The sequence below is a fragment of the Pimephales promelas genome, chromosome 12 (genome assembly GCF_988280905.1).
Source record: "Pimephales promelas chromosome 12, fPimPro1.hap1.1, whole genome shotgun sequence".
Taxonomy (NCBI): domain Eukaryota; kingdom Metazoa; phylum Chordata; class Actinopteri; order Cypriniformes; family Leuciscidae; genus Pimephales; species Pimephales promelas.
In genome coordinates this window covers 27,460,223-27,484,490 of record NC_142780.1, presented here as the reverse complement: position 1 = coordinate 27,484,490, position 24,268 = coordinate 27,460,223, and the positions used below count along the sequence as shown (strand labels likewise).

The 24,268-nt window shown below is 36.9% G+C and overlaps 1 protein-coding gene across 16 annotated transcripts in view; it reads left to right on the top strand.

Annotated features, from left to right (window-relative positions):
* The window catches only part of adgrb1a (adhesion G protein-coupled receptor B1a), a 72,238-nt gene that overhangs the window by 30,213 nt on the left and 17,757 nt on the right, over positions 1-24,268 (top strand). For all 16 annotated transcript variants that reach the window (XM_089117882.1, XM_039652009.2, XM_089117873.1 and 13 more), the window contains 9 exons: positions 3,117-3,192; positions 4,311-4,413; positions 5,066-5,109; positions 13,846-13,972; positions 18,232-18,335; positions 20,930-21,032; positions 21,145-21,295; positions 23,361-23,430; positions 23,607-23,673. In XM_089117882.1, the coding sequence (XP_088974008.1) occupies positions 3,117-3,192; positions 4,311-4,413; positions 5,066-5,109; positions 13,846-13,972; positions 18,232-18,335; positions 20,930-21,032; positions 21,145-21,295; positions 23,361-23,430; positions 23,607-23,673 (845 nt within the window). The remainder of the gene's footprint in view (positions 1-3,116; positions 3,193-4,310; positions 4,414-5,065; positions 5,110-13,845; positions 13,973-18,231; positions 18,336-20,929; positions 21,033-21,144; positions 21,296-23,360; positions 23,431-23,606; positions 23,674-24,268) is intronic.

Here is a 24,268-nt window from a genome sequence, read left to right as displayed (position 1 = left end):
GCAGGAAAAAAAAACACAAAGTGAACAAAAATAAAGTGTGATTTGTTCACCTAATGAAAAAAAAACACTATTTAAGTCTGTATGAAATGAAAACTCACCCTATATATTTTCTTAATGCATGTTATATATATTATTGTCTATCTATCCAAACCAACCAAGTCCCCGCCCTACATTTTCACTTTTTTTTTACACCACAATGTGGAAGATTTGTCGTGACTTCCAGTTCATCATTTCTTTAAGTTGATACAACTTAAAAATTGAGTTAATCTAATTCATCTAAATGGTTAATTGTTATTGTTGATTTAAGTCATGTCAAATTTAACTAAATTAAGTAAAGTTCCAACGCGTTCTCATCCCAAAGCGCCATATAGGACGCTTTTGCAAAAGCGTAAATATCCAACGCACATGGCACCCTTTAACGTCTAATGAGACGCTTCGGTTAATGGTTCAGTTTAGGTATGGTGTAGGGTAAGGGTTAGACCACTAGGGGGCGCCTTCTGCCCAAATATATCTGCGTCTCATTTCACGTTAAAGGGTGCCATGTGCGTTGGATATTTACGCTTTTGCAAAAGCGTCAGTTCTTGTGTGGACAAAATGTCATGTTTAATTGTATGCGTTATTTGTTGTTTTGTTATCATTTGTGAAATTTACTAGAAATTTCCGAAAAATATTTAAAGGTAAATGCATCATTTTTCCTCAGTAGGGACTTTATATATTACCATAAACATGAAAATCACTAGCTTAATATGTAGTACACTTAAAAAAAAAAAAAAAACTTTAGTAGTGTCCTCTGTTATATGTAAATACTCCCTTGGGTCTCATCTGTTCCCATTATTGTGGCTTTGGCATATTAGTCGGAGGGGAAGAGGGGTGGGTGAGCAAAAACTCAATTACCCTGAGGGAGCTCAAAACTGCCATGCCCCCACCCCCTGTCCCCCTCCATCACTCTGTGTCTTTGCCCATGGGACCTCAGCTGCAGCAGCCCTGGAGCGTTGGCCTCTGTCTGCTGCCTGGCACCACAGACTCGCTCTCTTTCTCCCCCCTACAGCGCATGCCAGCCTGCCACATGTTTTGGCATGAGCTGGAGCAATGTACAGTAGCTAGACCAGATGGACTTTGTGTATGCATGCATATGTGTGCGTGCGTGTGTGTTGTTTCAGGAGGTTCTACTGTGTGCTGTTATCTGACAGTGATGCAGTGTGAGTGTGACAGAGGCTGGACCGCTGCCCTTTACCCTCACACTTGCCTTTTTAATTGCATCAGTTTCTTCATTAGCACAGGGAATATCATCTTGTCGTTATGATACAACCATGATTTGCTGTGTAAAAATGGCATTTCAAAAGTTTAGTAAGTTTGGTAAGCAAATGTTCTATATGTTATATGTAATGTTATAGTATTGCAATTCAAGACAACTGTTCATTATTTTCCATTATATTTTAAAATGTAACGTATCCATGTGATTTCATGACAGAGGCCCTGGCTGCAGCTAAAAGGAAGGTGGGCAGGATCTAGATACAGCTACTGTAATAAAAAATAAACTCAACTCTTTGCAAAACCTTCAGGAATCACATGGGACTTGAATGGAACAACCAACTTAAAGGGTTAGTTCACCCAAAAATGAAAATTCTGTCAGTATTTACAACCCTGTAAGACCTTCGTTCATCTTCGGAACACAAATTAAGATATTTAAGATATTAAGATCGCTCCTGCATACAGTCCATAGGCTTCTTGAGGGACTGGCTCTTGCTGCCCTCGAAAAGTCATTAAAGACATCGTTAAAATAGTCCAAGTGACTACAGGGGCTCAATCTGTTTATCAAACGACGAGAACACTTTTGTGCGCAAAAAAACAACAAAAATAACGACTTTATTTCAACTATTCGTTTATTTCTCCCTCTGCGCGAGTCAGGTTACTAGTTTAATAGCGTAAGCTTCTGTTATTGTACGTCACACGCATCACACACACATGACCAGCATCGGCCAATAGTGAGCCTACGTGTGACGTAGCTCTACGCAATCACACTACGTTAACTGACTTACAGGCTCATGGAGAAGGAAGTGAATAGTTGAAATAAAGTAGTTATTTTTGTTGTTTTTTTGCGCACAAAAGCGTCGTTTGATAAACTTAAGATTGAGCCCCTGTAGTCACTTGGACTATTTTAACGATGTCTTTAATGACTTTTCGGGGACAGCAAGAGCCAGTCCCTCAAGAAGCCTATGGACTGAATGCAGGAGCGATCTTAATATCTTAAATATCTTGATTTGTGTTCCGAAGATGAACGAAGGTCTTACGGGGTTGGAACAACATGAGGGTGAGTAAATACTGACAGAATTTTCATTTTTGGGTGAACTAACCCTTTAATAATGACCATTACAGACAACTAGACAGGACTAAACACAGGGCCTAAACACACAGAAAACAGAGGAACTAATGAGACCAATGAACAAGAAACTAACTCAAACTAACACCTGAACAGAACTAACTCAATCCGTAACCAAGGAGACAAACAGGCAAGGGGGAAGACTGAAATAATTAAATGAATATAACTTTCAAACATGCTATTTCAACAATGAATTTTCAGAAGGCTTTGTAGTCTTCAGTATCAACGTGATCCTTCAGAAAGATTTTTTTCCCTTATTATTAATGTTAATAACAGATGTGCTGATTAATATTTTTGTGAAATGTGAGTTTTTTTCAAGCTCCTTTGATGAATAGAAAGTTAAAAAAAAACATCACTTCTATGGAATAGAAATCTTTTGTACAATTATAAATGACTTTACTGTTAACGATAATCAATTAAATACACCATTGCTGAATACAAGTAGTTGCCATCCATCCATCCTTTCATCCAATTTAAATAGAGATTGAAGTGGATTCTATGCACATTTGTGTGTGTGATTTAGGTCTGTGCACACATATGTTAAGTGCTTAGTCATGTTGGCCAACTCACCCGGTGAGAGGCAACCATGCAATCTCTAATTTAGGCCTTTGAATGAAGGATTTGTTAACATACAAATCACGGATATATCTCAATGGCCTCGTCTTTAATAGCATTTCTTTCCAAATCTCTATGCTTTAGAATTAATACATCTCTTAAATGTATGTGTTTGTTATAGATGAAGACGACGCATCAGCATTTGTGACTGGCATCGTTCTGTACCGAAACTTGGGCAGTATTCTCTCTCTACAGAGGTGAGACTTTTTGCATTTCAAACTGGATTCTCTAATTTGACATAAATTGCACACAAAGTAAGACTGCCTTCTTGATATCATTTGAAGAGTTCAGATGCAAAAGCCTCTAAATGCCATTTGAAATGTTCTTCTTTAATGATGATTTTTTATCAAACTTGTATATTTAAGTTCAGTAATTTCACTTAAATGTCAATTAATAGGTAATCTTCATTGCCATTTAAGTGAAATCACTGAACTTAAATATACAAGCTTGATAAAAATGATCATTCTAGAAGAAAATTTCAAATGGCACTTAGAGGCTTTTGCATCTGAACTCTTCATTTGTTTACTCTAGGCTGCATCATGTTATTAGTTGTTGTTGTTGTTTTTTAAGCTAAAGTAGCAACATTTTTTTAATACCATTGTTGTCAGATTTTATATTTTATTTATCTTGACAAACATTGCTTTTATTTTTTCCGCAATTCAAGCAGATCGAAGCTATACTTGAATGCCTGTCACCAAGTGAACTGGATTTTTCAAAAATGATTTAAAGTAGCATCATTTACATCATCTTACTCACCCTTGTGTCTTTCCAAATATTCATGACTTTCTGTCTTCTACGGGACACATTTGAAATAATCATTTTCTTGAATATTTTAAAGAATGCACAATTTTCTTTTTTGGGTGAACTATTATTCCTTTAAATTGGCTTTTGTACAAAGTGTCCCTTTTCATACACTTTGCCTTGTAATATTATTATAGCCTTTCTGAATAGTTGAAAAATGTCTACTTTTTTTTTTTAATGTCTTCAAAATTTAGTAGAACGGTTAGTACTTTTTTACAAACTGACTTTGGTGCTCATTTCTTGAAATGTGATTTTGAAACAGATATCTTCTGACAAACACTTTTTGTTATTTTGTATGGATGAACACATGTATGACTGTATAGAGCATCACAGTCCCACAGTATGCTGTTATTAGGTAATGGCATGCGCATTTACCACATCACGAAGTGAAGAGTCTCATGTGTCACATGGGAAAGTGGCAGCTTCTCTGAAGGCCATGACCTCCACTCTTCTTCCCCCACTGTTTTTAGCAGTCCTCCTCATGTTATCTCTCATCCTTCTTTTATTTTCACAGAAATAGCACAGTGCTGAACTCCAAGATGATCTCTGTGACAATCAAACCCACTCCCAATACTCTATCAACTCCTCTAGAGATTGAGTTCTCTCACCTTTACAATGTAAGTCAGCCTGCCCTTTAAATGGGATAGTCTTCCAATAATATTCAAACTGGACTAGACTAGAAAACGGTTACTCTGACGCATTAAAATATATGTATATATTTTTGTGTAATTCTTCACATAGTTTCCCTTGCAAACTGTAGGATGATTTAAAAAATGTTAGATTATAGCTTTTTTTCAAATTCCACTATTTTGGGAAAATACAATTATTTTTAATTATGTTTTAATTCTTTTTTTATTAATAATTAAATTTTCATTTTAATTTGTGTAAATGAAAATGGTTAAAATAATTGTCCTCTATCATTCTGCCAAGCTTTTTTCTTTTTTTTTCAAAAGTTTGTAACTTAATTGACTTCGCAAATCCAAGGCTCCAACTTATTTGCCAGCAAGATTACCATCACATATCATTAGCATCACACACAGCATCAAAAAAAGTCTACTTGAAAGCTGATGGCAATGATCAGATCTTTATCTCAGGACATGTTTTCAAACTGTTTTAAATGAAAAATGGTTTGAAGTTTCATATATTTTAAGATTTCAGGTGGTCAAAGGGGCATCTAATTGAAGAATCAGTGAATCACCAATACATATTTGCAAGGCAAAACCACAAGGTGACTTCTTCTCTCCTCTCGCCCTCTTACTCTCTCCGCAGGGTACCACAAACCAAACCTGCATTTCCTGGGATGAGAATGACAGGTGAGAACCCGGTTATTTATTTAATTCTGTTTTGCTGTCTGCTGAGCTTTTGCAGGGAGTCTTCAGTCACAGTAGGTGTATTTCCCTTTAGGAGGGTTGTGTTGATAAAGGGTTAGAGACAACGTGCCGTTCAAGAATGCTAAAACGATAATGGAACATTGGTGACAGGGGAGTCTGAACGCTGCAGATAACTGATCTTGAGATGTCCCGGCTTTGACTCCACTTTGACACCGGATGATTGCCGCACGCAACGCTCCTTCTGTACTATAAACATCAGCAGCAATTATGGAAATCACACTTCCATTTTAAGCAGAGAAGAGAGACACAACGCAAGCTACAGTGAAAAGCAGTTACAAAGAGGAGAGAGTGAAAGACACAAAGGGTCTGGCTGTATACATGCACTCTGCCTGTGCGTCACATGCGCTCTCTGTAAAAGAACGGAAATGAGTCGCAAAGTTGTTAACAAAAGGTATTTTTTTATCGATGTAGACATTTTATTTTTCTATTAATGTTGTCTTATGATATTATACAGCTAGTGTTGTTTATATGTAACAAAAAAAGTGTTAGACAGCCAGTGTCATATCCAACGCTAACTCACGACAAATTCGTACGAGTGATTAAAAGGTGGCAAATTCGTACAAATTTTTTACGACCTTAATCGTACGAATTTGTATGATTTGTCTAAACCCACGTGATGCGTAGTTTTAGGGGTGGGGTCAGGGGTAGGTCATTCGTATTAATTTATACGAATTTGTAATTTATGTAAGCATTAGCAAAAATCATACAAATTCTTAGGGCTGTCAAACAATTAATCGCAATTAATCGCATCCAAAATAAAAGTTTGTGTTTATATAATATATGTGGATGCACTGTGTATAATTATTTTCTATATATAAATACACACACATGCTTGTAAATATTTATGAAATATTTTCATGTGTATATAGATTTATATATAATTTATAATATAAGTATTTAATATAAGTATTTTATATATAAATAATATTTTTTCATTTATATATTTATATTGCATGTGTGTGTATTTATATATATATATATATATATATATATATATATATATAATTATACACAGTGCACCCATATATAATGTAAACACAAACTTTTGTTTTGGATGCGATTAATCGTTTGACAGCCCTACAAATTTGTAAGAGTGAGGTCATGTGAATTTGTACATATTAGCCACCTCATAAAAGATTGGGTTGTCATATCATACTGCCATATAAAAATTGTTTTAGAATAATTTAAGACCAACTTGTGTTATTGACTTGGAAACACTTAATTTGTTTGTGCGTTAGCTATTATGAACCAACAAGGAACAACAATTTTTACAGCATCTATTAATATTGGATTGGTTCATTTATAGGTATACTATTGTTCAAATTAGTTAGCATAAAGTACAATATTTTAACTTATCAAGGATTAAATTGATCAAAAGTAACAGTAAAGACATTTATAATGCTACAATGTATTGCTAATAATAAAAGCACCAAATCAGCAAATTCGAATGATTTCTGAAGGATCATGTGACACCTAAGACTGGAGTTATGATGCTGAAAATTCAGCTTTGACATCACACGAATGAATTACTTTTTGAAATAGATGTTTTATACTAAATATAATTTAAAATATATAAAACTGAAAGAAGTTGTTTTAAAAGGTAATCCTATTTCAGAATATTACTGTTTTCATGTGTGGTTTTTTTAATCAAATAAATGCAGCCTTGTTGAGAAAAAGACATTTTAACATTAAAAAAACAGACCCCAAACTTTTAAACTGTAGTGTATGGTTATTTATACACTGTTAAAAGTGTATTATATGTAGGAATTAACCTTGACCTATAGATTCATATTATTATAGTATGTATTTCCTGACTGTGTTAAAGAAATAGCAGTTACAAATAGCATTTTAAAATAAAATATAAAAGCTTATATCATTAGGTATAAAAGAATTGGCACCTGACATTCAAATGTAAATCCATCCTGTCATCTCAATAATCATCTCAGTCATCTGAATAAATGAATGCTTAGCCTGTTACCACCAACATGTTGGTTCGTCTTTACCAGTGTCAAGACACACAACAGGTCAATCATGACAGCGTCGCTCTAAGTGCTTCAGCTGCAGAATTTACATCTGCATTATTATTGTCACATTCAAAATACACAGTGCAGAGTTGAAATAGAAGAATCAGTATGTATTACCATGAGAATAAGTTCAGTTTCATTTGCAAACATGAACAGCAAATAATGTCTTCTTTCTCTGCAGAGAGAGCCAGCAAAAAAAAAAAAAATTGAGATTGCGTCTCTGAAGCAAGATTCTGAAAGAGACAGACAGACAAGAACCAGATTTATTTTGTACTTTAACAAAGAACCGTGGGCCTCCTGGTCATGCTTGTGCTTTCACCCCCATCTATGACACATCCATCTATTTGTGCTCTCTTTTGTCTTTTAAAACTGCGAAAGACTAGTCTGTGCCCATAGCACTTAATGCAGTGTAGGTGGAACATTTGCATTTAGATAGATACATATAGATATGTTAAAGATATAAAAAGTTTTTTTTTTTCTGCCGTTGCCTCAAGGGGAAAAAAGACGGCGAACAATAAATCTGAAGAAAGCGTGAGTGCAAAACTGGTGCTGCTTTTGGTTATCAGGGTTATGTGCCATTGGTCCTTCATGTGGTTTTTAGTGTGTTGCAACTTGCTGTGCAGTTCAGGGTGTTCTTTGGGGTCAGTGCATTTGTTTTACATTATTTTTTTTATTAATATTTAGCAAGTATATATTAAAATAGTTATTTAAAATTGTAATAATATTTCACAATTTTACTGTATTTTGATCAAATAAATGCAGCCGAGGTGAGCACAAGAAACTTCTTTCAAAAACATTAGAAAGTCAGTATTTATGTTATTCTTGTACAGTACAAGTCAACGGAAAAATTCGTTTGCCCGCTTTCACTTTCAGCTGACAAAAACATCATAAATCTAATTTCTTTCAAAAGCAAAAGGCGTACCAAGCACCAGTTATAACAAAAGAAAAAACATTAGTGCAGAGAAATGAGAAGACGAAAAGGAGAGACAAGGAGAAAGGTGACAGAGAGGAAGGAGTGAGATAAAGGGAGCAAAAGAGAGAGAGGGTGAGAGACAGGAAGAGGACGATGAAATGTAATCTGCCCGCATTGAGCGAGGCAGAGGAGTCGGGGCTGGTGTGTGTTCGGTGCAAAATTAAAATCCATCTTGGACAGCTGCTATGATTAATGAGTTCATATTTGGGAGAGAAATTGGAATGCGAGGAGGCGTCCTTGTCACTGACTGTCTTTTACTTAACAGCTTTAAAGAGTGTGGGCTTTCTGTTGACTCGCACTTCAATCACACCATAGTACAAGCCAGGATTTTTTTTTTTTCTAGCTTGTTCGTACATTGATCCTTCTCATTTATTTAAAGTGGCCATATTATGCCATTTTACATAATTCTTGATTTTGTTTTGGGGTCTAATAGAATAGGTTTTCATGCTTGAATTAGTATTATTTATTTTACTTTTTAAACATTATTTTTCACAAGAGCACCTCAGTAATGGACTGTTTAGTTCCTTTCTCAATGAAGCCCCTCCTTTTAAAAAGTGCAATGTGCTCTGATTGGTCTGCTCAACCAGTGTGTTGTGATTGGAAATGTTTCAGAAATGTATTGCCATATATTGTGAGTTTTTATAAAGTTTTGACAGCTTCTCAAACAAGAACAAATGTAGGGCGGGACTTGGTTTAGTCAGATGGGAATTGATTGGATCATTGTGGTTTGCTATTGATGCGATATGTGAGACAGGTTGTCCAGTAAACACATCATCAGAGAAGAGATGTCGCTGCAAAAGGGAGAAGTTAATTTGATTAAAGTTTAAGGGCACTTAAATTTTAAATTAGCACTGATAAATCATTTATAGTTAATACGGCAATATTCCGTTGACTTTAAAGCATTTTGTGTGCATTTATATACAGTATATATATATAATTGCATCCAAAATTAAAGTTTGTGTTTAAATAATATATGTGGGTGCACTGTGTATACTAATTTTATATATATAAATACACACACATGCATGTATATTTAAGAAAAAAATATTATTTATACATAAAATATTTATATATAATATAAATTATACATAAATCTATATACATTACAAGAAAATATTTCTTAAATATATAGAAGCGTGTGTGTGTGTATTTATATATATAAAATTAGTATACACAGTGCATCCACATGTATTACAGTATGTAAACACAAACTTTTATTTTAGATGCAATTTTGGATATATATACTGTTTTTAACTGTTTACATGATGCAAGCTTGCTTTTCTTGTGCATTTGCACTTGGCATGTTCTCCGCAAACATGCGTTCTACCGCTGGACTGCAAGCCCGGTGATCCAATTACACAGCCTTGCTGCGCTTTACTTTATATTTGTGTGGTCGACACAAGGTCTTAATCGTATCACGCACAGCGTCTGTGCAGTGGGTGATAATATATTGAGTTTCAGGTTTATGTGCTAATGTTAACACTGAGCCCTCCCCTGGGGCTGCAACACACTGTGCTTCCAGCTCTGTACTCTTTGGCCCTCAATGCTCCTCTAGCCCCAGTGCATTGTGGGTATCCCAGACTGCAGAGCTCTACCGCACAGTGGGTTTGGAATGGTGCCGGTAGCCTTGAGAAAAGCGTCTGTGTACGTGTGCATGACTATATTGACTCCCCGTTGCAGCTGCATGAAGAGGATGCTACATGATTGATGACTTGCTATTAGGATCAGTTGTGCATGGAGTGGGTATGTTTTGATATGACTTTCATATCACTTTCATTGATGTCAATATGAGGTCTTTGTTATAATTATTCGAGCATCAGATCAGACACAGCCGAATCATGCTGTCAAGAGGGTTCCTCGTCAAGATTATTAGATTCAAATTTGTGTAGGTGGCTAATTATTTAGTGGCTTTGGGCACCACCCACAACATAATAAAGGTTTCTTTAATTGTATTTATGATATTTTTGCTTTTACTGTCATCTGGTTTGATGCTAGTTTAATGGCAAGCATAAAACTGACTCAATTTATTGCAAAGAACAGAAAGATGTAGATTATTGTGCCGTTGGGTCCTATGAAATATCAGCTTTTTTGACGACATTTATTTGTAGTGCATGTCTTAATCTCTCCATATATTATAATATTATGTGATATTTTCAAATTATTCATAGTTTCCTGTTCCAGTCAATCACATTCATTCGGGTCTGCATTGAGTTTGATGTAGTATAAATTCAACTTTGTTAATGTTAGTTCATATAAAATACTACTGTACATTTTTAGTTTATGTTAGCTTAGTACATTTAACAGTGCATTAGGAAATGTTGAAATTAACATTAACTAAGATTAAAAAATGCTTTAGAAGGAATTTTCATTGTAGTTAACTAATGTTAACAAAAGGAACCTTGCTGTAAAGTTTAACAAGTAAATGATTAGTTTATGATTATTATTATTATTATATGAACATGTGGGACATTGAATGCTAATCTAACATTGCCAAATTATTGATAATAAAGTAAACATGAGACACTCACTGTTCGAATTCTTTTTTCCTCATGTTGTGCTCCAGTTACCTTTACCTTATTATGTATACCTTTTAAGTCAAGTCACCTTTATTTATATAGGGCTTTATACAATAAATTTCAAACATCATACAGATTCTTTAAAACTGTGATAACAGAAACATTATGCAATTTGCCTGTTTTTGGCTGAAGTCAGGACAGTGTTGACTCAGTTCAGATCATCAAAGATCATCAATTATTAAATTGGTTGAGTTCATCTATAAAGCAATTCTGCAAAAAATGATGTCATCTTCCAGCTCAGTCACAGCCAGACCAATAATATTGTTGAATATTAAGTGTCCCTACTAAGCAAGCCAGAGGTGACGGTGACAAGCAACCCAAGCTTCATCAGGTGACAGAATGGAGAAAAAAAAAGAAAAAAAAAACACCTTACTCAGTCGGGGGGCTAGTTCTCCTCTGGCCAAGGTCTCGATGTCCCAGTGTAATAACCATCCTCTGCTCCATTGCACTTTTCCTTTAAACATACAAAGTTTTGACAGGTAGAAGAGACTGTTCTTTACTCTACTTGTAAAATCGACTTGCTGCAGGCTAAACACAGTGTGAGAAGGCTACCCCAAACTGTCCTTTGGGAACTTCCATTTCAAAGTGATTCTTTCTGTGTACAGTAGTTTGGACTGGAGGCATTTGGTGTTTTGGAATGCAGCAACCTCTAGAACCAGTGCAACAACAACAACGGGCCTATTATTATTATTGTTATTATTATAAAATGTAGGCACTTACACCAAATTCCAGTGTCAACGATAGTGTGAAACGATGCGGTGCTAGAATGGTGAGTTGTTCGCCAACAGACAACTGCTTCCCTCATCAAATGTGTTTCAGCGTGTTAGTGAAAATGCTGTTGAACTGTGATGCCAATGTATATTTTTGCCATCCGCGTCCCTGTATGATGTCATTTTCGTCATCAGGAATGTACACTTGTGGCGTTAAACCCATTTTTTCGCTGCGTCTGAAAACGTAGGCGGCTGACTTGTTGCCTTGCTGCCCTATCAAGCAATGCCTTTGCAGGCAGCGTTTGCGCACAAAGGTATCTCGCGAAACTGATTTCAGATGACAGCGTAACAGTTTAATGATCTACAGCAAAATAGAGCGAGCTTTAGTGAAAACTAAGAGACGATTTAATGACTACAATAGTAATTTATCGCTAGAAATTACATTAGTGGAAAACGATCAAAAATGTACACACAAACTGACCAGCCGCATCTTTGACGCCATTTTTATTTTTCTAACTCAACTGTCACAGGCCCCACCCACACTACTACGTTTTAGTTTAGAAACTGAGACCTTTTGCTACGTTTGCACCTCCCGTCCGGACTGAAACTTCAGAAATGAACACCTAAAACGGAGGACTTTAGAAACGATGACGCAGAGGCTCGCTCTCGGTTTTCTGATTGGGTGTCGTCAGTCATGGCATATCTTTCCCTAAATTGGTCCACCACCCATCACATGACCCTTCCCCGGAAGAAAACATACAACAACAGCGTGGATTACCAGTTACGTTAGTGACTGCAACATGGATAACGAATTACAAGTGTTACTGACTTTGATGTCTTTGCAAGATGCAAGTAAATTCTTTTTTACAATGCTATAACTGCCTTCATGTGCCGGAGGTAAGCTATTATTCGAGCGATCTGTGACAATTCCTGTGTGCAGCGGCAGTATTGACCGTACATAGAGCGTCGCTCTTTGCAGAGGTAACTTAGCTACTTTCTTTTTCGTCAAATCTGAGGAAGAGTCAATATGTTTCCTGTTTACATCGGCACGTGCATGCCTAGTGTAGGTCACATGATCCACGTTTTCAGTGTTTTAATGTGGACAGAGATCAATTCTTATACACAGCTACGCTGGTGTGGATGGAGATCGTATTCGTTTTAATTCTCCGTTTCTAAACTAAAACTCAATAGTGTTGATGGGGCCACAGAATGGAAAGCACAGGATTGTGGGATATCAAAGGCAGTGAAGGATGCATCTATGCTGCCTTCGAAAATCGATCAGATGACGCCAGTATGTCAGGAGACAGGAAGTGAAATTAACATTGCGTGTGCTGAACGTTTTTTTTTTCTCCGCGCTAAAACGCCTAGAGCTCTGTGTTTTGACAGGTCGCAGACAGTTAAAAAATGCTCAACTTCGGATAAAACGCACTCATCATTGTCACTTTTCACCCAGCCGTCCAATCACAGTGGAGGAGGGGCGGGACAAATACCACACCAACCAACTGTCACAACATTCTTTCTGTACAACTAACCGAACAAAATGAATGAAAAGTATATTTTTATTATGAAACAAATTATCTGCGAAGTCTGTTACTAAAAAACGCTCCGGTGCCAAAACACTCTCAAGCGCCCAAAGTTAAGTGTTTTCTGCAGAGCGTCTAGCAGGCTAAAAACTATGGTGAACACACGGACTAGATAGTGCGCATGCGCCAAACTCTCCTCGCTCACAATATAGCTACTTTTCAAATGTACGTGAAACGGAGTGGAACACAGAAAAATAACTAGAGTCTGTTAAATTCGGTCCGGCCACTTTATTTATAAAAATAAAAAATAGCTTGTGCGCGTCGCGGTGTGTCAGTGTTTCTTAATTAGGATAGGAAGGTTAACCCCGTATTTAGCTACTGTCTTGTGTCAAAAATAACCTGGCAAGATTAGCCTAACCCTGGATAAAATGTGTGAAGTACGAAAAAGGAATGTTAACCAAGGATTATGTTTACCCGGGGTTAAGACTGTGCCTTCTTTTTACCAGCCTAATAATTAATAATAATAAAAAATATAAAATTAAATTGTGGTGAATTTATTATTATTATTTTTAATAAATTATGTGCAATTTAAACATTTATTAAATTTTTATTTCAGCTCTTAATAATTTCTTACATTTTGTAGCTGTTTTTACATCAGCTAACCTGGCCATGCAGAAAGCAGAGGTGTGCGCTGCATTACATCGTCCATTCATCTGTCTTTTCACTGTCTTTTCTCGCGCTCCGGCTCTCATCCGGCGGGCTCTGTGTTCGCTGGATTAGGGAAAGTAGCGGTTTTTTTATCGCGCAGGGATTTGATCTCATTCCGCGCTCTTGTGTGTCTCCGCTCCGCAGCTCGTCGTTGCTGGGCTCCTGGTCTGCGCGAGGCTGTAGAGCCGTGCCCGTCGACTCCAGCACAACCAAATGCTTGTGTGACAGACTCTCCACTTTCGCCATTTTAGCACGCCTCAATCCCGATGTGGTAAGTCTAGCCATTTCTTTTGTATCGTTTTAAGCCGAATAATGTAAAAATGTGCGTTTGTGTGATATTTTGTGATTTTAATGTACCGCTTTTTGGTACATATAGGCGTCATTGTCATTATGTATCAACAGATCCTGCTCTCTCTCTCTCTCACTCCCCCCTCTCTTCCTCCCCACGACATGACAGAACCATACAGCAGATTTAATGCAAACATTTTAAGACATGTTTCCATCTTTAATGTGTTCTGAGTGTATGCACATATGATTATGACAAAATTAGCCTATGTTTTGCTATGTTTGTTTAATGCCATAACGCAGTGCTTTAAACATGCTGGCATTCAAATTGGATTTGCATACATTAAATGTTTGTACAGAGAAAATACATGGAATTAATAATTGAATTGTTCAAAATAGACCTACAGAAGAACTAAAGAAGACAATCTCTATTATGTTTAATGGAATACATTTTGTTTAAAACACACCAAGACATATATATTTTTATTCTTATTTTGTGCTGGGTGGACACCTCAAATACATTTAAATTGGTACATTTAAAATTTCATAGTGTTTTTATTGGCATTTAATGAGTGTAAAAAAAAAACATATATCTTAAATACACAGCATTGGTTCATTTGGGCCTTAGAGGGTTGTCTTTTTTGTAAACATGTCTACCTTTAAATTGCCATATTTCTATAAAATGATAGAATTTGGTTTGGTTTAATGCAGGGAAGGGTTGTGTCTTTGTGTGGAATTCTCATTCAGTGTGATTAGTTATTATTAGACTGGAAACTGCCTCTGAAGCAGTTTATTCACCAGTTGCCTTGGAAACAGCATGGGCAGTGGAAGTTCTTAAAGCTATAGAACACGCTATAACACTCTCTTTGTGCAGCTTGGCCCAGATATGAGCCAGAGAGCCCAGAAGAAAAAAAAAAGAGGAAGAGGAAGCTTGACACCCTACTGGCCAAAACAATGGCCACGTCTTCTCTCATTTGCTCTGCCAAGATGTTTCAGATTGACTGCTTCAAGAACAGAAGTCACTGTTGTGACACTGTTTTGATTTGAGAAACCAAGCGAAAAAAGTACATCATCACAAAACAGATTTATGATTTCACCATTACCATTACTTTGCTTTGGAAATCAATTGGAAATATGGGCTTTATAAGTCAGAATTCGCTACAATTATGCCTGAATAGCTATTTGGCTAAGTGATGTCAGCAAAACAGGAAAGTCATTTCAGAGGAAAAACAAGATACTAACAAAATTAAAAAGACAAACTTTATTTTTATTTGAAACAGTATGTACTCAATCCGAGGGAAGTCCAATAAGAAAGTTCATTTTAAATTTTTTGCTAACCAAAGGTTGATGTTACATTCAAGCAATGTCTTTGGAATATATTGATATGGTGAACGTGATTTCATCAGGTTCAACCTGTTCCTGGATCAACGCTTTTTGTTCAACATTCCCAACTAATCTTTTGATGCAACAAGTTTAAGCTTACAACCAGGGTTAGGTGCTTCTCCATCAGTGTTATTTGCCTATCATTTCCCAATGATTTTATTATCCCAAGTTATGTTTAGGGTATGGTTAGGTTTATGGACATGGTTTAGGACAGAATTTTCAGTATTTGACCATATTGCCCCATCTTGAAGCCAGTTTACATTATATACATTTGTATCTGTGTTTTAGAGGGCTCCTGTGTGCATTTATGTGCTGCTATTTGCTTTCATGGATGTGTGTGTAAAGACACCATGATTTGCCACGTCTCTTCACGGTGAACCAGAGAGCCATAGCGGTATGCTAATCTCTCGCCTTATGATGGCTCCATGTCCTGCTCTACCTGGTCAGATGGATGTGGACTAAGGGAGTGTCGCAGTTCCGTGCCCTCATGGGAAGCATATTGTGGGGATTTCATTTGTGTTGCCATGTGCCAGCAGAAAGGAGGATTGCTCCTCCCCTTGGCTCCACTCCCTGTCTGTCTCTCTAGTTCTCTAGTCTTCTCGCTCCAGACCCCCACTGCTCTGCTGCTAATTATTCCTGCAGCTCCACTTGCCACCTCAAAATGGCCCATCCAACGGCCCCTCCGCTGGCAACCGGCGTCCTACAGCTTTAGAATGATAAAGAGGCAGAGAAACAGTTCTCTTCCTCTCTTTCCCTCCCACATTCCGAGTCTGAATATATACAGTCAGCTGCAGTGCTCGTGGACAACAATAAAGGGAGATAGTACACTGCAGCTATTTTAATCACATGCCAGTCTTTCTACAGATGTTTCCAGCTTTGAGCCAGACTCCCGTGTACATTGGTCAGATTGTCTTGTGCTTTATAAGCAGTTTGATACGAGAGGTGGTTTTGCCCAGACTGAATATTTATGAGCTTAAGCTTGTAGAAATGCACAGTTACACTGCAGTTGTACTTGGATGAAGCTCTGAATACATCATTCTTGAATATGGGTCAGTGAAGATGGCGAGAACAAGAAACCACATGCTGTGTTGGGGTATTTCATGTTAGTACATTCTTCTGAGGTAGGCCATTGTTTTTTTTTTTGCTCATCCCTTCCACAAGGTTTAGTATTGCAAGTCGAGTTTTTATGCATTTGCATACAGTTTTAAAATACCATTAAATGGATAGACCAATGACCATATTTTAACTGCAGTATTCAAAGGTAAAGTAACTTATGTATTGTATAGAATAGCTTTTTATATAACACCCACTCATTTTCAAGTATATTCCGACTTAACAATTATATTTGAAGAGTTCAGATGCAAAAGCCTCTAAGTGCCATTTGAAATTTTCTTCTAGAATGATCATTTTTATCAAGCTTGTACATTTAAGTAAAGTAATTTCACTTAAATTGCAATCAGGATTACCTATTAATTGTCATTTAAGTGAAATTACTGAACTTGAATATATACGCTTGATAAAAATGATCATTTTAGAAGAAAATTTCAAATGGCACTTAGAGGCTTTTGCATCGGAACTCTTCATTTATTTCATTTACATTTTCGCATTTGGGACTGTCATTCAACTAACGTTGCATTCAATGTGTACGTTTTATCATTCATTATGGTTTGTTTGTTTATCCCTAATGCATATTCTGTTTTCATTATATAATTTAGTGATAATTGCATCTCATCATTCTGAAACAAAACAATTATGGTTCTGAATATTGGTCATCAATGAAGCAATATTGGCTAGTCTCTATTTAAGTGTTGACAAATGTCCTCTTATTGTCCTGACACCTATGACTGCAGGTAATAATTACAAATGGCCTAAATTATTACAAAACGGAAAAATGGTGTCGTATATGTGCTATCATTTCAACTTCCCAAACATTTCAGCAGTGACGGGACTTGATACTCTAGAATTTCTGTTTCTCCATCTGCACTGATGGACTAAATAATTCCCTTGGTTCGATAGAGCTAGCTCTGAGTACTATCCTGTCTTCCACTGCTTAGGCTTAGTCAGGTGTTTGATTGGCTAGGGGAAGACAAACTTAGTCTCAGAGGATGCATTTCTTTCTTGATTGTCAGTGGGGACCACACTGCAGTGCAGATTAATCAGAGGGATTTAATTAACTTGGCCCTGTGCGCACATTAAACCTGGAGACAAGACAGCCTATAAACTCAACCAATTATCTTTGTGTGTAAGTGTAAGTCTGTGTGTTTTTGAGCTAAGGTGAGAAGTCCACACCCCGTGGACATCCTTAACCCCACAGTACCACATAAATGTATTTAAAATGTTGAAAGGCAAGTAGTTCTAGACCTGCATTTCAATGGCTTAAGGCTTAAGCAAGGAATGCAGATATTCATGAACACACAGGCATGCACTACTCACACCTATGGTACAGTTAATGCTGCGTACACCACTGCAGTGGCCGCTGTTTCTCCAACACATCACCATGGCAACCAAGACAATGGTTGCGCAAGGCTGCAAATGTGTTATATTTGAAGCGTTTGGTTCACAATCTGTGTATGATAATTCACAGCATCAAGCATTTGGCTTTTCCATGGGTCTTTATAGCATTAAAGCCAATCATGGGTTGCTATACTATAGCTCTCTGCTGTGCCCTCTGGATATCTCAGTATCAGCCCTTTGCTGAGTGACCTTCATCTCACCTTGTTCCTTAGCTGGAGCCGCACGGACAACAGCCCTCTCTCCTCAGCTCTCTTCAGCACAGAATCGCATGGAGGACGGCAGGCGGCTAGCCTGATGCACCGTTAGCATCCGTGAGCACTAACTGAGTCTGTTTTCTTGTGTTGACAGAACATGGATAAGTCCCAGCTTCCATCTGTGACTCTGATCGTGGGCTGCGGGGTGTCGTCCCTCACCCTGCTTCTCCTTATCATCATATATGTGTCTGTTTGGAGGTAAGCAAGATCTCCCACTGCTAAAACACAATTTGGCTGTTCACCAGTAAAAGAAACTCATAGACATTAATGGGAAGCCACTGGGGTTTCAGCACCACGGACAGCGACATATTTTCTAAGAGCTTTGTGATGCTTTGGAGTTTGAGATTCAAATCAATTATTTGACATGATGTAATCCTAAACAAGTCAGGTTTTTATTTATGATGCAGTTGTGGTTATTTGTGATGTTAGTGACTTGTGTGCTTGATTGTGCTTAATTGGCACATTAAATGGCGCTTTTTCCACTACACAGTACCGACTCGACTCGGCTCGCCTTTGTTTGGTTTTCCACTGCGTAAAAGTTGTACCTGCTTTTTTTTAGTATCACCTCCGACGAGGTTCTTAGCGAGCTGAGACAATACTAAAATGTGACGTGAAAACAATGCCGACTGCTGATTGGTCAGAGAGAATCGTCACCATTCACGTCATCATTGCACCACACGCCAGAATAACCCCGCCATTTTTAAATAGTTTGATAGTTTCTAAACTTACTACTATTATTATGGCAACTCGGAAGAATACACCGTGGTCAAACGAGAAGGTGCACACTTTCCTTAGTTTGGTTGCCGAAGAGAGGATCCGGCGAGAGCTTGATAGGGAACGAAATGCGAAAGGCGTTGCTATGACGTCCGGGTACTATTTGTACATTTTGGATTATTTCTAAAAAAATAAATAGTAAATTTAAGTGAATGTAGGGTCAGTACAAAATGTTTAAATTAATACTTTTATTTAGAAGGGATATGTTAAATTGATCAAAAGTGGCAGTAAATCGACTTTTACATTGTTAAAAAAAATGTATGTATTTATAAATGCTGTTCTCTTGAACATTACTGAATCTTGAAAGAAATGTATTACGGTTTCCACAAAAATATTAATCAGCCCAACATTTGTTATCAATATTTCAATGTTTTCATTCAAGTTGCTTGACCATCATATCAGCATATTATAACGATTTCTGATGGATCATGTGACACAAGACTGGAATAATGATGCTGAAAATTAAGCTTTGCCATCAAAGGTATAAATTACATTGAAAAAATATTTTGAATTGTAATATTATTTTCCAATGTTTCTGGAATATTGCATTTATTTGATTTTTGATTAAAAAAAAATACAGCATCCAAAAATACTGATGTTTTACATTTACAAAACCAAATTTTTGTCATACAGATTATATTTGAGAATAAAAGTTTTAAAAAAAAGACTACATTTATTTCAGTGTCTTCGCCTTTATGATATGCTCTGTTGGCTTCAAAGATAGCTGCAAAAACTCCAACCGGTTGATCATGTTGTGCTTGACAAAGTCAGAGCATCTTGTGCTTCAGGAGTGTGTACAGAGGCAGTCACAGTGTGACATTGGTCATCACCACTAGCTATTATACAGCAGTTCGGGTTCCATTGATGTGCCTATTTTTTAAAAGCATTGTGAGTGAATGATTGTGAGCAATAGGCATCATTCAGATGCATAGCTGTCAACATTGAACATTGAGAATAAGGAAGTTTTCCCGGAATCCTTCCCCAAAATAAGGGATTTTTTTTTACACGATTCTTACCCACAAACTTTAAAAATAAAGCACTAATCCTTAAAAGTCTAAAGAGCTAATAACTAGCCTAGAAACTAGTGTCATTTAAAGAAAAAAAAAAATCTACATTTGAATTAGCGGTGTGTTGCTCTTGCCTTTACGACAACAATTTCAACTGTTATCACATCTTCCAAAACCCACAAAATAGGGAAGTGGGCTGTCTGTTTATTTCAATTACATTTACACATTTTATGTAGTTTTAAAGAGCCTATATTTAGCCTGGTGGTGGACCCAGAAGACACACTCTGTTGTTATTGTAGCCTATCCCATCTTTATATCCTCCTGAGGCCCAGAACTATTTTTTTTTCAAAAGTTTTTTCTTCTTCTTTGTGTAATCATTGTTAAGAGCATAAGAAACAAATGAAAAAAAAAAAAGAAAAGATATTTTATTCATATGTTACATGACATTAAATTATATATAGGCAAAACTAATGGCAATATAAATCGATTATTATAATTATTATTTGTTTAAATTAGATTCATATCTGAATTTATATAAAAACCTTGACTTTCAAACATGAAAATGTAAAATGTAGGCTATTCGAGTACAAAATGACATATAAACATCGTTTCCTATTTTTTTATTTATTTATTTTTTTTTGCCTGGAAACGCTTTCAACACGCTTGCGTGCCGCGTGAAAAAATAGGCGTCAGTTCTATTTCTAGCATGCACGCGTTTTCTGGAGTGTGCAAGCTCTAATCTGTTAACATGAGCCGAAATAAAAACGGACACGCCACACTCCGGCCAGCGCGCGCGGCGCCGCATCTGAGAATAAACGACTTCAAGCCGAGTCAGTCCGAGCTCGCACGTCTCACACAATCAAAGTAAAAATACGGGATATTTTACGGGAAAATACTAAAACGGGAAGACAGCGGGAAAAGAGTAAAAATACGTGAGAAACCCGGAAAAAACGGGAGGGTTGACAGCTATGTTCAGATGTATTGGCTCAATGTTTTTGTGTTTTTCTTCAGGTATATCCGCTCAGAACGTTCTGTCATCCTCATCAACTTTTGTCTGTCCATCATCTCCTCCAATGCACTCATTCTTATTGGACAAACCCAGACACGGAACAAGGTAAGGTCAAACAAACACAAATAAGTTTCATAATCTTCCTATTTTCCTTTTTACATAACCTTATCTTTGATGGATGGACTCTCTCTTTATGTCTCTATTTTCTTGCTCTCAGGTTGTTTGTACTCTTGTAGCTGCATTTCTGCACTTCTTCTTCCTGTCCTCTTTCTGTTGGGTTCTCACGGAGGCATGGCAGTCTTACATGGCTGTGACTGGCCGTCTTAGAAACCGCATCATACGCAAGCGTTTCCTCTGCCTTGGTTGGGGTGAGGCTCGTCTCTTTGACTTCCTAATAATAGGCCTATTTACTACTAGTTACTTCACTCGTTTTTACTGATCGAATACCCCGACTTGTTCCATTCACACTTGGCCAAATAAATGTGCCTCTGCAAAACGAATATAAATCCGATCTTCGCTATATTTAGTGGAGTTCGCGTCAAGGAAAGCAACAGGTATGAGCTGCATTTGATTTATTATCAGCTAATTTCAAGATGGCTGCAATAGATGATAGTGACACTAACTGGTGAGATCATTTAACCTCACTATTTTTAAAGAAGGTGATTGAGCTTCATGATGCGACGCCAAATATTCAGTTTCATTTGCTGTCGTTTACACATCAGCTTGCTGGAGAGATTCTCCGCCACAGATATGGACCACTGCTGATGAGTAGCTATGCGAGTTGCTGTAGTACTGTCATATCTGGCTAACAGGAGCTGGTATAACACACTCTCACATGTTTATTTTTTTTACACATTTCGTGAAATAGTATATGCAGACATCCCACCTCTTCCAGAAGGCCAGAGAGTCTTCCGCATACTGATAGCGGCTCCCTGGTGCCCGCAAATTAAATGCAATATCGAGATCGAAATCGAGTTAGACCGAAAGCATGTTTCCACCTTTTATCTCCCAGAATTATTTTTTTAAAAATGTCAAAAAAAAAGAAGTTAAAATTTTACACATGTGGTTTCAACAAGCAGATGCATTTACACTTATCCAGTTTCATTTGTAATGCATCACAAACCACCTCCTGAAGTGGTTTGAATGATCAGATTTTAATCTGTCTAAGTCTGTTTAAGTGTTTTAGAGGACATTTACAGCTTGTCTCTTCACGATTGGATAGCTATCTGATCAGAGAAAATGTATGTGTGACCAGGGGCCTCATCTATAAAACCTTGTGCACAAAACCTAGAACCTGCACTAAATTGCCTTTATAAAACCCTGTCAGCAGAGGATTGTGCATGTCCTGTCTTCTCCCCGAAATAACCATTATGGAGTTTAACTATGCATAATGTCATCTGCATATTATTTCCATGCATATTCACATCCATTTGATACCACGTTTAACACAAAACATTAGGAAACTATGAAACATTATTAAAAATTACTCAGTACCCTTGCATTGTTTTAGAATAAATACACCAATATTGTAAAAAAAAAAAAAAATCATCATTTACATCTTTTCCACTGGCCAAATAGTAGGCTATTTTTAATTGCTTTAAGCAAATATATTTGTTTGCAATTTTGCCTATAAGGTAAACATGTATTTAAGGATGGTTTATATATATTTAATGGGAACAGATAGGCCTTAACCTTTTGCAGTGTAAATAATTGTCTGACTCATCTCACTTACAAAACATTTAAAAAAATAAAACGTGTATCTTACCTTTTCCTTTAAATTCTATCCTTCAAATATAATAGTATTTTTCATAAAATTGGGAAAGCCCCAAGAATGGTTTCCATTAGGCTACTGTATGTCTGTCTGTGTGCAGCAGTACATTCATCCGACTTATTCAAACCGGCCAATGGACCGTTCGAGTCCTTCAGTGTATGTCATTATGGGCCTATATGTCTATGTTGCTAAGCCATCTGCAAAGACGGAGTGAGTGCTCATCATTGTTCATTATTTGCACGGAGATATTTTCTCAGAACGTAAGTGCTGCTGTTTAGGACACCATTCAAAGCAGAATTATCAAGCGCCAAGTAATCCTCACTGGAGTTAAAACATTAAACACAGCATTCCACAGGAAAGGTTTTCAAAAGCAGCACATCCACTATTGTTTACTATTTAAAATAACATAAACGTATTTTAACTTCTGGATAATGATTTCATGAAATGTCAGTGCTTAACTCCATTAATAGGAGTCTCCTCTGCAAATAATGACCCAACTGGGTAGGTCGTAGGTGATATAACATTTCAGTTGGTTTTTAGCAGCATTGTTTGATACTACATGCTAAAATTGATCTAAAAATGTAATTTAACTGAATGTAACATCTTGATGCATGATATATAGAAAGTACTCAATAGCCCTCCACTCTGTTCCTTTATTATAGGTTTACCTGCTCTTGTTGTTGCAATTTCTGTTGGATTCACCAAGGCAAAGGGATATGGCACTGTTAACTAGTAAGTATCATCATGATGAAGTGATCATGATTAATCATATATTTATGATAGTCCTAGAGCTCCCTACAATATATGACATCACTGATAACTATTTTCCTTTTTGACTCTTTATCCTTTTATTTCTTCATTCTCTCTTGTTCTTACTCTCTCTTTTCTTCTTTTGTGTTTTGTGTTAGTTGTTGGCTGTCTCTGGAAGGTGGACTGTTGTATGCCTTTGTGGGACCAGCTGCTGCTGTCGTCTTGGTACAATTTCTCTCTCTGTTTGAATTATTCACAGAAATCTTCTGTCCTTCATTTCAAGCTTTAGTGACAAGCACTTAGAATGGAAGTGAATGAGAATGCTAACAATCCAGATTTTACTCTCATAACGCCCCAACATAATATCCCATAGACATGGGGTTCTAAGCATGCGCTAAAACTGCCGCCATCTTGGAACAGGGGACTTGTCATAGGAAGTAGCTAGCTTGGTAACGCTGCTATCTCTGCCTGTACTTCAAATTAGTTGATGGTGGCGGACTTTTGTGCTGTGTTTGATGTTCACACCAATGAAATCTGAACTAGGAAGAATATATATTAAAAAAATACATGTATGAACTAAAAAACCCCCGAAAAAATCGCATTCATGATGATGTATGGTGATTTTATTTCTGTTAGACCTTTGTCTACATTGGCGGCTCTATTGACGCATTCGTTCTAATGAGCTGCCGTAGCCAAGGCGACATCTAGTGTATATATCTATGATAATATCCAGCAAACACGTGTTTTTCACGTGTGAAATATTGGTATCCAAAATCCTAAAATTGGAAATTTAGAATCAGAAGTAGCTTGAACAACAACT